General features: G+C 40.1%; 2 protein-coding genes across 4 annotated transcripts in view; one reads left to right on the top strand and one right to left on the bottom strand.

The window, feature by feature from the left end:
* Nucleotides 1-4,065, bottom strand: part of LOC309661337 (uncharacterized protein) — a 312,926-nt gene extending 308,861 nt beyond the window's left edge. The window contains exon 1 of the transcript XR_014263941.1: nucleotides 3,992-4,065. The gene's annotated coding sequence lies outside the window, so the exon portion shown is untranslated. The remainder of the gene's footprint in view (nucleotides 1-3,991) is intronic.
* Nucleotides 1-14,253, top strand: part of CXXC4 (CXXC finger protein 4) — a 30,501-nt gene that overhangs the window by 1,293 nt on the left and 14,955 nt on the right. The window contains exons 1-3 of one of the 3 annotated variants that reach the window (XM_082462919.1): nucleotides 54-354; nucleotides 478-553; nucleotides 2,987-4,308. In XM_082462919.1, coding sequence (XP_082319045.1) covers nucleotides 3,244-4,308 — 1,065 coding nt within the window. In that variant the 5' untranslated portion in view covers nucleotides 54-354; nucleotides 478-553; nucleotides 2,987-3,243. Of the gene's footprint in view, nucleotides 1-53; nucleotides 355-477; nucleotides 554-2,986; nucleotides 4,309-14,253 lie in introns of those variants that run through there. The other 2 variants (XM_082462918.1, XM_082462920.1) reach the window with 2 other exon arrangements.

Below are 14,253 nucleotides of genomic sequence, written 5' to 3'. Positions count from 1 at the left end.
CCCCTCCCCCCGCAGCCGCACACACGCACACACACAAACAGAGAGAGAGAGAGAGAGAAGGGGGGCAGAGGGAGAGAGAAGAGACCGAGAGAGAGAGAGGAGAGGAGAGGGGGAGAGAGAGAGAGAGAGCAGAGACTCCCCGGCTCCCTCCCACCCTCGCACACAGCGACTGGAGACGGACGGAGAGCAGCGCGCTGGGAGAGGAGAGACCACCGAGAACAGCCCCGCGCTCTCACACATACACTCACACTCGGCTCTTTCCTCTCCCCCCACCTCCTCCTCCTTCCACCCCCTCCACTAACACCATCTCCTCCTCCTTCTCTCTGCAACAAGAAAAAAAAAAGCCATTTACAGGTATTTTTTTTTTTTGATCCGCATATTTATTTATCCCCCCGTCCCCAACAGTTTGTTTACAAGTATTAAAGTTGTAATTGGGAGCTGCCAAGACACATCTGGATTTGTGTTTCTTTGTGTTAGGGGGTGATGTGCAACTAATTAAAGGCAGACTGGCAGCGTCTGCAAATTCTAAGGCTCCCCAAATAAAAAGAGACTGGTAAGTGATTGTTCTTTCTCTTTCTCTGGCTTTTTGCTCTTAAATGTTTGCTGTCCGTTGGGATTGTAAAAGTAGATTATTAATGCTGGACTCCAGCGATAAAAGGCGTCGCTGTATTAATTTATTAATTAATCTGCACCCGCCCCTCCTCCTGAATGTTAAATATGACCTTTGATCTCTATGTCTCTGGTAGACCAGACATACAATATTAGGCATGTACAGTCACATTGTTTAAAGGCAAAACAGGATCATGAAGTATGGATGTCTAATTTAGCTTTGGAATAGGACTATAGTTATTTGTGTGTGTTTTATTTCGTTTTTTAGAGAAAATCCAAACAATAGCCGTGGTTTAGGTACCTTTTTCATGCTCCAAGATGCATTGATTAAACAATAATGACCTGGATGCTGGGCACAATCATTTTCTACAGTTTCTGGTGGCATTAAACCTTGAGGAGGGAAGGGGGAGGTGATGGTAATAAGGAAAGCTTCTTTTTGGAGACACCACTCCAATACTCTGAAAAAGGGACATTAAATTATTTCTTTATTTGGAACAAGGTCAAAAGACTAAAATGTTGACATTTTTCCCTCCACTCAGTGTGCTGGTATTAATGCATGGTTGGCATAACTAGTTTTTACTGAGTAGCAGTTATTATGGTCTTGCAGTTACAATGTGATTCGCAGAAACTGAAGCTATATGCATATTCTTGCTGTGTCTTCCCCCACCCCCTTCCCAGCATCAAGAATATTTAGCCAGGAGCATTTTGGGGGCACCCTTTGTATTGCCTTCAGACCTCTGAAGGGAGCAGTTTTCCCTAATGCGAAACCACAGAGGTGGTTCCTGAATGATTAGGGACTTGCTGTGATTGAAAGATGCCTGCTAGCTTCTAATCCAGCCTGGGGTGAGGTTCCTTATCTTGATTTACTTTGCTTAATAGGGATTTGTTTACATAAACCCCTCTTTTTAGGGCACCTCATCATCAGGTATTGAAGTTTTTGCACTTGGAGTTTGGGCATAAATGGTTCATTAATCTAATTATAAGCATAATTGCTATAATTGATATCCATTTTGAACTGAATATTTGAGACAGACTACTGGGCCCCCATTTAAAATTCCCTGAACTCCACATTCTAGACCAATATGTGGGCTTCAGAAGATGTCACAAAAAGATATTCTGCCCCCCCCCAAAAAAAAATCTGGAAACAAAGAAACTGGTTTTTTAGGTTAATATACACTTTATGTTTTTGCTTTACTTCTCAAAAGGCTGTGATGTACTTCTCCCTCTGTGATAAACAACTAAAATACCTCTTCCTAAGCATAATAATGGCCTGTAAGCAAAGAGATGAATGCAAATACCCAGTTAACATTAAACTTTCCTATAAAACAGAGCAAAAGAAAAAAAAAAAAACATTTTAATGATTATTTCTTCATGGAACACCTTAAATGATTCCCCCCTACTTTTACTCAAAATCAGTGACTGTGAGAGATCCTCAAAAAGTCCATGCTTTCCTCTTGTCTTGGGAATAGACTGGAGTCTCCATTAGGAATTATTGGGAATATTCTTACAGAGACTGCAGGCACTTGGTTTAAAACCTTTGACATTTTTTGTATTATTAAGAAAAATTTTAATCTAGTCCATCTTTCTTTTCTTTCTTTTAAACAAGTAGAACACCACCCTCTTACCCCCTCCAAGCCCCACCACCAAATGGCTTGTACAATTGAGACCCGTCCTTGGTCCATTGAATTAAGACCCTTACAGAGCCAGCTGTGCTGGGATTCAAACTAATGACCGCAGACACAGAAGGACACTGTGGCAGCTGGTAGTTCTTTTTTCCCTGCCTCTTTAGTTCAGATTGTATGTGGGCAGTCTCTTAGCTCTCAGTTGTATTGTGTTTGCTTACAGTTTATACTCGGATGTATTGCAGACTTTCTCAGTACTTCATTTGCTAATTTCCTGTTCATTTTCCTCATAGGGCCATAGCTGTTTTCTACTTTAGAGCATTTGCATGCCCAGGCAGCACTTGTTCATACATTTCATAATGTTTAAATGCCCTCTGCTTATAGGTAGTATCGCCCTCCCACCCCTGATTTGCATGTCTTTAAGCACTCCAATTGCCCTTTTCCCTCGGCATTTGTCACCCCTGTCTTTCCTCTTTCCCTGGGTATCCTGGCTATTAATACATTTTCTCAGGAGGGTTATAAGAATAGGGGGGAGGAGCCGTGGTGTGCTGTGAGGAGGGAGAGAGCGGGGCTGGGAGCGTGGGGGAAGGATGGGAATGGGGGGGTGGGTCACGTCTTCATGATTGTTATGCAAACGACCTGACGAAGAATGTGGGAGCTTTCAGCGTCTGCGGTGGGGTAGTGAGGGAGGCTGTTTATTTATTTGTCGATCTTTTTCCTCGTGCTGCTTGTTGGAATGACTTTCTTTATTTTAGTTGTAACAGTTGGAGGATAATGCAAAGGAAGACGCTGCCTGGGAATTCACCGTCTGTGGAAATGCGCCCCAGAGAGGAATAAAGCAGTCCTCACCTTGCTCTCCCCACCCGGACCCACTTTCCCCTCCCGCCTCGGCCCCCACCCCGGCACCACCATCACCCCCTTCCCTCCCCCCCACCTTCCCCCCTTTCCCACCCAGGTGTCGGACCAGACGGTCCCCACTTCCACCCTGCACCCCTTCTTCCCCCCCTGTACCATGAACACCAATGTCTGCGTGGAGCCCGGGCCGAGCCCGGAGGCCCCGGGCTTGCCCAAGGAAAGCCACCTGCCCGAGGGGGCCCTGAACAGCCTTGTGGATTACAACTCGGAGATGGAGCGCTACCGCTCCTTTGCCACCTCCTTCTACAAGACCAACGGGGGCGCCTTCCCGCAGGCGGCCAAGATCGCGCGCATCACCACCCCCATCTTCCCCAGCAGCGCCGCCGCCGCCGCGGCCGCCGCGCGCATCGGCATGTCCCCCTGGAACTGCGACAACGCGGCCACCGCCGCCGCCGCCACCGCCATGCTCTGGGGCAGCGGCGGGGGCGGGGGCGGCGGCGGCGGAGGCGGGGGCGGCGGCGGCGGCGGCGGCGGCGGGGGCGGCGGGGGCAGCAGGAAATCCTCCTCCGCCGCCGCCTCCTCCTCCGCCTCCTCGTCGGCGATCCTCCCCGCCGGCGGTGGCGGTGGTGGTGGCGGCGGCGGCGGCGGCGGCGGCGGCAGCAGGACCAGCATGCACCACCGAAACGACTCCCAGAGGCTGGGGAAAGCTGGCTGCCCGCCAGAGCCGTCGTTGCAAATGGCAAATACTAATTTCCTCTCCACCTTATCCCCCGAACACTGCAGACCTTTGGCGGGGGAATGCATGAACAAGCTCAAATGCGGCGCTGCTGAAGCAGAGATAATGAATCTCCCCGAGCGCGTGGGGACTTTTTCCGCTATCCCGGCTTTAGGGGGCATCTCATTACCTCCAGGGGTCATCGTCATGACAGCCCTTCACTCCCCCGCAGCAGCCTCAGCAGCCGTCACAGACAGTGCGTTTCAAATTGCCAATCTGGCAGACTGCCCGCAGAATCATTCCTCCTCCTCCTCGTCCTCCTCGGGGGGAGCTGGCGGAGCCAACCCGGCCAAGAAGAAGAGGAAAAGGTGTGGGGTCTGCGTGCCCTGCAAGAGGCTCATCAACTGTGGCGTCTGCAGCAGTTGCAGGAACCGCAAAACGGGACACCAGATCTGCAAATTTAGAAAATGTGAAGAGCTAAAGAAAAAACCTGGCACTTCGCTAGAGGTCAGAGGAGATGATTTCTTGTTTCCCAGTCTCCCCCCCCTCCCTCCTCACTCCCCTCTCCTCTCCCCTTCAGGGCTTCTTGTCTGGCTTCAAGATGCAGTACCCCTTTCCTGAAGCTTCATTCAGGTTGTAAGATACAGTTGTAGGTGGTTTGCGGAGGTCATGGCCTCTCCGCCACCCTCCCCAGCTGCACTTCGCCTGGAACCGCCCTCCATATGGGGAGGGCGCCCCTCCTTTTTAGCTCCGGGAGGAAAACTAATGTAATTGGTTTGAAAAATCAGAAGTTTCACATTCAGTATGGTCAGAAATTTCCCTTGGTGGTTCAAAATGACCCCTCCCCCCCCCCCCGATTATTATTTTTAAAGCATCTCTGCCCAAAGGGTGGGACACATCACATTCTATATACTTTTATTGGGCAAGAGAGACTTATTAGTGGCCCAGTTGTTAACAGTGAGGACACAGTTTGTGGCACACAAGCCTACATTCCCATTAACACACACACACACACAGAGTAATCATTGAAACGGAAATACATTAATTCAAAAGGGGATTTTCCACCCTCTTCTAGGATAATTTTTCTCCTTACCATGACAAAATGTTTCTGTTTCCTGATTTTATTTTCTGCATACTTGGTATTTTTCCGGAAAGTGGATATAGTATAGAAAGCTGAACACCATTTGCAGTGTTTAAGGAGAGATGACTTAGAATAGATACCATTTGTAGCAGGTGTCGGTAATTTTATTTAAGAATGTCTTACATAGCTTAGAAACGAATGATTCCTAAAACTCAGTTACAAAAAATATAAATTTGGGGTTCTGCATTTAGCAGATTAACCATTTTGTAATCACAAAATTGTTGTATACACCAAGCACTGTTTTGTTGGACACCCTATTTGGTCAATAATAGTTTCTTTTTCCTATATGCCCTTAAAACAGACAACGTACAGATTATCACTAAATTACTTGTTAAATTAGGCTTTTAATTACGTTTAATACAAAGATTGATGTGTTTGGTGGAAATTTCATATGGTGACCTGATCAAAACAAAAGGGGAAAAAATGGAAAATCAGAGGTAAATGGGTTTGGTGGTGTATTTGGTAAAGAAATATGGACAGGTAATCATATTTAGCCTCTTGATATAATTTACAGAGTAGATGGCTAAGTGTTCATATATAGGTGGTGGATTTAGCATTAGGGAATATTCTATGGGCTGGATTGTAGGCTGAGAGTTGTTCTCACAAGTTATCATCAGAGGGAAATCTGCACATTCTTTTAAAAAATTGTGAACGTGGCTTAAAGGAGTTTTCTCCAAGAAGGACTGGTCTTTAAAAGGAGAAAGGAAAAGAGTTAAAGATCTTTGCATGTTTGAACACAAGTAAGATACAGTTTTTTTTTTTTTAAGTTTTATTAATATAAGTCAAAGCAAATAGCACTTTGGAATTCCCTCAAAATCAATTTATATTGATATCATTATTGATTATGATCAATTCCATCAAAATATTGCATTGATTCCTCTTTATAAAAGAACCCTTCTCTGTTGAAAGTTTGACTTTACTCCAGGGTGGTTTATTACATTTCCTTTGGCAACTCTGCTTAAGCAAAGATAATAGCAATTATAAAGGCATAGGTCCATGTGTTTTCTTAGGTGGCAAAAATTAGTTTTTAGCTTTGAATGATCTTCTCTGGATTAATATAACTTCTCTAGGTCTCTAAGGCCCATGGGCAATTAAAATTCAGTTCATACTAAAGCCTCCTGTTATTGCCCAGTTGATACATAGCTTTTATTTTTTTTCCTCTCGAACTATAGTATCTAGGATTATAGAATCTAGAATTATAGATTTGGTGTTGCTAAGTGGCCTTCATCTTTTGCTAGACTCATGCACTGCCTGCATCCCAGTTTAGGGTATGTAGTAGATAGGACCACTGAATAATTCTCATTTATTTAGTAAGTAACCTCTCTGAACGAGTTTAATGTGAGTACCAAGAGGTTTTCTGCACAAGTTTCTATGCTGATTTATTAGTCTAAACAAATTTCATAAGTTTCCTTTTTTCTTCCTTTTGATAGTTTTCCCACAAACTTATCGTGATCCTTAAGTTTCTTAGGCTTTTTGATCACAAAATTCCATAGTATTACCTTTTCTTCTCTTTTAAAATTCTGTTGATCTTCAGAAACTGGGGTGTGTATGGGAGGGGAAACATTTCTCTCTTTGTAGAGCTCTCTGAAGATGTTATCCTAGCTATACACCCCTTCCTACCAGAGAATTGTTCTTGGTTCAAGGCTAAGATTATTAGTGGAATGCAATTTGGCAGAAAGAAAGAAAAAGTTTTGTTTTTTTAAAAATTTTAATTGGCGAAGATTCTATCTAGGTCATTTTAAAGCAGCAAAGGCAGCATGATTGCCTTAAGCACATGTGTAACCACACAGTTATGGTTGTAGGAAACCAGCTGGATGCATGTCAGAGTGACAGAGTTTACATGACTGAACCAAAGCTGGGGCAGTGGTTGTGGGATGGTGAAAAGTACCCCTGCTGACCTGCTTCCCTCTCTAATTTGGTTTCTGGAACTTATCATCATCTGTGGAGATGTTTTAGATGTCAGGTAGACTCCCTGGCTAAGGATAGTGATTTGGGGATTCATTATGGATATTACCTGTGGATTTCAGGTGTAAGTTCAGTAGCTAATATTTGTTGACTTTAAATTATGGACACCAATTAATATCTGGAGTATAGTCATCACTACTATTCTTATTTATCACTTCAAGCCCCATGTGCTCTTCTTCCCTTTGACTTATTCTCATGCCAAATACTGGAGGCATAATCAGATTTTCAGGGTGAGTAAACTGAAATTAAGACAGATTCACATAGATGTGTTGGGATTCTTGCCCATGTTTTTTAAAGCCTCCCCTCTGGCATTCCTTTTAAAACTGCTTTACTTATTTCCACGTTTTCCTGCTTAGCCTCATGTTAAGAGCATCTTAATTCCTTAAAAATATATTAATAAAATCACCCCTTTATTGTATTCCATATAATGACAATGCACATAAAACAAACTTAGTTTTTCTATGCTATTGTGCACTGTATAGTTGCGTATAAGACTATTCATTTAGTCAATTACTCCACTAAAAAAATTATCACTGATTATTCAAAGCAGTCATTACAAATACTGTATGCCCCTGTGCAACAAAACTTATCTTAAAAACTTGTATCCTAAATGATCAATATTAAGTTCCCAGATAGTTTAAGAAATGGGATTACATAGTATGATAATACATTATATGACAGACCTTTGTCTCACACAAAGGTAATCTCATACAAAGGGAATCCTGTAGTTTTTATATTCACAGCAGTTACATTTCTGATACTAAGATCTAACTTTTTAAAATCTCTCAACCTGATATGACTCAAGGGAGAAAATTGTCCCGTGGGTAACCCCAGCCTCGTAGTCCCTGAACATTGTTCAGGTGACGTGATTGATCTCTGTGGGACAGCATTAGAGACCACACAGATCTGGTTTCTCTCCCATTAGCTGATTTATGGAATTACATTAGTAAGCAGCGCCTCGGGAGACTTCCCTGCCCCCGCTCTTGGCTCTTTGCTGAGCGTACACACCGCTGCCACCCAGGCTTTCTGTGAGCTGGAGGCGGGAGTTGGAAGAAGAACATTAGAGTGAAGAGACTGAGAAACTGGAAAGTCAGGAAAAAGGATAATCTCATCTTCTTTCTTTTCTTTTCTCTCTTTTAAAAATTTATCTGCTGAATGAACGGGCCCCAAATAATTTTCCGCAAGTTAGGTTGAGGTCCTAAGAGGTCTCGTGGAAAGCATCCAGATATTGCCCCACTCTTGGTAACTGGATTTAGAAGAGTGTTCTAAGGGAGGAGGGACACATTTCCTATATATGAGGTTAAGTTCTAAGAGCTTCAACCACACAAATGGCAATTGTAAAATTCTGGACAGAGCATTGTCTGCAACTTTTGCAGGAAGGTGGCACCTGCTTCCCCACCTTTTCATTTGTAGACCACACACAAAATAGGTGTGTCACTCAAACTCAGACTCTGTAGGGTTCAATAATGAAACCGCTCAACAATTGAACATGTCATATAAGATTTGGAAGTTTGTGACAAAAAAAACCTTTAGGTAAAATACAAATGTTTCGTATCTTAAATTGCAACATACAACAGTTTGTCATTTTATATCATAGTTCAAAAATGGGTTTTCAGTTTTCAGTTTCAAGAATCAAAAACATCCCAGTATAAAAATACACATATTTGTTTTAATCAAAGGGAAAGAGGAAACTTTTCAAGATATTCAAACCAAATGATAGTAGATTAACACTAGAATGTAATATAGAAATAACATAGGGAAAAGAGTCTGAATTTCATAAATGCTAAGAAAAAAAGCTCAGAAAAGTTCAGCTTTGACTAAAGTCAGAAAATAGATTTGTTGCCAAGACATCAAAGTGTAATGCAAGTCCAGTGAGATTCTTTCCATCACTAGATTTAATAGAAGTTAGTCAAAGTTGTTTTTAAAAGAACCACACATTTTAAAATAATTCCTAAATGAAAATCATACCCCTTCTCATCCAAACATCATGCAAATTCTAACCAATCTTTTGGATGGCAATTAGGAATAGTAGAATAAAAGCAATTAAAAGCATTTGTAAATTATCTTATAAGAATGTTTGTTTGAAGTTCAGCCATCATTAAACAAAATAAAAATAAACAATCAAAAAGCCAATAACAACAATAAACTTTAGACTTTAATCATATAAAAATATTTGGATATTTTAAATGAGAATGGAAAGTATATCTAGTGATGAAGGAAATAAAAGTTACTTGATTTTTAAACTTTTTAATGAATTGATTACTGAAGCATTGCTGCATATTTTGGTTAGTTTTAGTCAACTGTTCTCCTGGGTGAATAGTTAAGAATTTTGCACAGTGCAGACTTACAGATTGACAAATACAGGACAATTTAATAAAATAGTCTGTAAGACTAAAAACTGAAAGGTGTGTAAAAAGACATAGGCATTTCATCCATATTTGTTCTAGAGCACAAGGTTGGAGACTGAAGAACTATGTCGGGGTGATCCTGGAGACACTGGTAGAATATTCCCTCTGGATATAAACATAAACCAAAAAACTATTGGAGCCTTCCCCAGGAACAGGTTGAAGTGTGTCTTAAAAAAACTCATCGAAGTAGTTGGTGCTCTTAGAACTTACTGTTCAATCTCAATTGGTGAGATTGAATATGTAGTTTACTTTTACCAGAAAACAATTCACTTTTTAATTTTGCTTTGGAAAAATGTAACAAAATGTCCTACTATCCAGTAAGTTTCACAAGCCTGGATATGCTTCAGTCTCGTACATTTATTTTTATTCATATTTTACAAATATTAAAAATGAGCTCATTCATCATATAAAAATATCTACTTAAATTAATAGGTTAAATTCAAGATTATTGAAAGGCCCATGTAAATATGCAAGTTGGAGAAAGGACTACTTCTCTTTCAGTTTTCCTCTTATTTTTAGATTAGTTTTTAAAAAGCAAAAATGGACCCAAAATAATGGTAAAATCTTTCACCTTTGTAAGTGTGATTTTTCAGTCACCAATTAGAACGTCAGATGATCTTGGCTGGGGAAGTAGAGCACTCTAGATAATATCATTTTTTTTTTTTTTAACAAAAACCTGTTTTCAAGACAGTACTTTCTTTGGTGGGATCAGTGTAAATTTTGAGGATTTTGTGCATGCATAATTGTATTCCTTCATTTGTGCTGCAGTGCTTCTGCTATTCTTAGCATACTTTTTCATCTAGCATTTATGCTATTATCCTTAGTAGTTTCAAAATATTGAGGGAGGGACACACAGGTGGTTTTATCCTTCAGTCATATCTTGTTCCATCACATGCAAACACCTGTCCTGAAATTGAATTATTCTGCAGGGTAATCGAAAAGCCTCCCTCTATTCAGTGTCACATGTTTTCTGTTGTTTATTGAGTTATGTTGCACCATACTTCAGATGCGACAGCCATTTAATAATGTTGAAGACTTAGCTCTGCAGGGGCTAAAAGGATCCCAGCAGGCTTGTTAACTTCTACTCTAAAACATTATGAGAAATATTTTTTTCTCTGTGAAACTTCAGGGCTTTCTCTTAATTTATTTCAAGAGCATAAGAATCCATAGCCAGGTATGAGAGCGAACCTGTGAAATTTTTTTGTTTTTCTATTTTTTTGATCTTTAACCTAACGATATTTCACGTTACATTTCTTACTCAGAAGACAGTGGCAAAGCAAACAACTGCTTTTTCAAAGAACTAATAACTAAAGATGCATTTCTTTGGCTGATATAAAACCAAATATAAATTATATATAGAAAAAATAAACTACTAGTTTCTTGGCTTTTCACTTCTTTTATAATTAAAAATAATATTTGGACCCTTGTGGCTACATTTAGGTGATAGATTGTGGGAAGAGCCACTAGTTTCAAGTAACTTACCAGTTGAACAATATTAGCTACATCAGCATTACTTCTCTGAACTTTATTTCCTCAACTGTGAAATGGACATAGTAATACCAACCTTCACTACAACTTTTTTTTTTTTTAATTTTTGGCTGTGTTGGGTCTTCATTTCTGTGCGAGCGCTTTCTCTAGTTGTGGCAAGCGGGGGCCACTCTTCATCGCGGTGCGCGGGCCTCTCACTATCGCGGCCTCTCTTGTTGCGGAGCACAGGCTCCAGACGCGCAGGCTCAGTAGTTGTGGCTCACGGGCCTAGCTGCTCCGCGACATGTGGGATCCTCCCAGACCAGGGCTCGAACCCGTGTCCCCTGCATTGGCAGGCAGATTCTCAACCACTGCGCCACCAGGGAAGCCCTGCAGTACAACTTTTAATACTGTGTGTAGGTTCATGTTCTTTGCATACTGAAAGATGCTATACGATTTCTCGTTCCTAATTTAAAGTCATCAATAAAAAGTAGAGGAGAAGACAATTATATTTACAGATAATTCAGTATACCAACAAGTTACTTATAGTTATCAGAAATTAAAGCCCATGTAGACTATTTTGTGGCTTTGAGTTTTCTGAATATTTGTTTTAATCATCCAGTTCACCAAAGATCTGACATGATTTCACTTGGAAAGAGATAAACCTGATAAACAAATCCTCCTTCCTCACCAAAGGCACACCACTACCATTAATTTCTGTATCTTTTAATAGATTTTGTGTGTGTGTGTGTGTGTGTGTTTGTCTTTCAACTCAATACCTTTGTTTGGCTACTATTTCCTTTATTTGGACAGACACAGCAGTTGTTCTAAATGTGCATTTGTGAGTTTAAGAAAATAATTGTAAGAAATGGTTAAATGCTGTCACAGATTCTGGTTGGAGAACATATTTACAAACACTGGAAAATTGTAGAGTTACTCTTGTTTTCGAAGATGGGGTGTGTGTGTGTGTGTGTGTGAGTGAGTGTGTAGGAAGTTAAACAGGTAGATACACATTTTGAGATTAAAAAGTGAAGTGACTATGCAGGGCTTTTTCTTTTTTCTTTTTAATAAGAAGAGAGTATTTATGAAATGAAGAAAGTTAGTGAGCAATAATAGAAAATGCTGTTGGTTTTCTGGGAGAAAATAGTGATAAGCCCTAAAAGATTTGGAATACTAACCAAGAAAGCTTTAAAAACGAAGAAGAAAGAGATATTCAAGCCAGGGTGCAATGCAGTATGTAGAAGAAGTTTTGTCAGGACGGGGTATGGAAGTCTGCTTTGCTGACTATAACTGCTGAAGCAGTTATAGAAGTTTTGCAGAGAATGGAAACAGTGAAGGGGGGAGATAATGTTTTCATGCTTGACTCAGTGTATTTGGTTAGGGAGTCAGAGCTGAGTCTAAGGTTCAGTGGAATGGCAGCTAAATTAGAGACAAGGAAAAACAGATTGTGTTTTAGCTGATGTTATTATATTTACTTATGCCTTTGAAACATTTGGTAGAATAATTCCCGAGTGTAACTGAATACTTCCAAGATGGGTGGAAAATGGGATTCCATTTGGGTGTCATATTCATCTAAATTCATATTTCAGAGGACATTCTGGAGCAAGTGAAGAAAAGTGTCAAACTATGGGGGAAACTGTGCTGAAAGTGCTGTTTCTTGCTCAAGGACTTAAAAAAAAACCTCTGGATGATTGATAGTATCAAAAGGATAGAGATCAAGTAGGATGAGAGAAGAAAGGGATAAATGTTTATAGAGCAGGAAGAGTCATGGGCATTTCTGTGTATTTCAGCAAATCTGGCAAATTCTGGAGAAGATGTATTTTCTTTAAAACTTTACAGAGTGAAAAGAGATGAAATAAATTTTTAAAAGAATAATGGACTGTATAGATTTAATTGTGTGGAAATGATGATTATGAGTGATGGTGAATCAGTGGCAGAAAAATAACTGTGCTGGGGAAAGACTTCTCTATGGGAAATGTTCTTGTTTATAGGTTAAGTGAGATCAGGGATGGTTTTAATGGAGTCAAGAATAAGGAAAAGAGATAAAATTCTCAGTTGTATGTAGATGAATGCGAAGTGAGATGTGGCATCTTCTCAAAAACACTCAGTGTGCTCTGATTGTCAGTCATGAAAAACAAAATAGAGAACACTAGCCTTTAAAATGCCAAAGGATATACATATTGGTTCTTCTCTGTAAGGCTGCTATCCATAGAGTTAAATACGTTATGAAGTGGAGTGGTTTTGGATTTTCCTCATGTGATGCTTTTCACATGTACATGTTATTTGTACGGCGTGAAGCTGTGTTTTGCAAACTGCAGGTGACAACACATTAGTGGTCCATGAAAACCAATGTGTTGGCTTATCGCCAGGATTTTTAGAAAGTAGAATAGAATGGAATGGAGCAGAAAATGTATGAGTGTATCACATGTAGTAAGAGTACATATTGTTAACTTTTGTTTCAGTTATGTATGTACACATAAATGTATGTGTATGCATGTACTAGGCTGCTATGTAGAATGTATTTCCAACTGTTGGTTGCAGTCAAAAAAGCTTGAAAAACACTAGTTTAGTGACAGCCACAACACTATTGAACAAATCTGTAGTGAGCAAAGAAATTATATTTGTAAATGGAACAATGTTACCAAGATAAAGAGTAAAATGTAAATGTGTTTCTATAAGTAGTGTGTCTTTACTTCTCCTAGGCAGGTCTGTACCTATGAGGTATATTCATGAATTCATGGTATATACTAAACACATGGTAAACCCTTGATAAATTCAATTCAATTCAACATATCTTTAGGTAGGAACTGTTATTTTCTAAGATTTGTAGTTAAGTGCTGTGGATACACACACGTACACACACACACACATCTTGGCTTAAGGAACTCAAACTTTTCTTTATTCCTAACTGCCTTTTTAAAATACCTATGTCATTCCCTAATTCTACATCTTAATCTTTCATCCAAGATAATTAGCTCCCTACTTACATTCTTAATTCTCAGCCCCAAAAATGGACGCATTTCAAATGATATAACTGTAATTTTAGAAAACTCTGAAAGCAATCTCACACCTATTTAAAAGCCTTGGGATTCCTTAATTCATCCTTGGCCTAGTTGTTCCCAGATCTAGATAAGAAACACATACTGCTATCTGTGACTTCTACTTGGCTACCTCATGTGGTTATGTAGTGTAGTATTAAGTTTTCTAATAGTACTCCAGAATTTTTCAAGGAATAAGAAAAGAAAAAGGAATTCTTGCCTTGAAAATACTGAGAATCTACAGTATGACTTGTTATTTCAAGCATATTTTACAGAGTACTGGAAACCCTTGTATGACCTGAATAAGAGAAAGAGCTATATTGAAAGAAAGAAAGAAAGGAAGGAAGAAAAGAAGAAAGGGAGGGAGGGAGAGAGGGAGGACAGGAAGACTGTAGTGTTATAGATTAAAGAGAAATGAGAAAGGAGCATGTTG

Source organism: Balaenoptera physalus (assembly GCF_965194825.1).
Source record: "Balaenoptera physalus genome assembly, chromosome: 5".
In the NCBI taxonomy this organism is placed as follows: Eukaryota; Metazoa; Chordata; class Mammalia; order Artiodactyla; family Balaenopteridae; genus Balaenoptera; species Balaenoptera physalus.
Note: the sequence above shows the minus strand (reverse complement) of the source record. Positions and strands in the feature narration are given on the sequence as shown.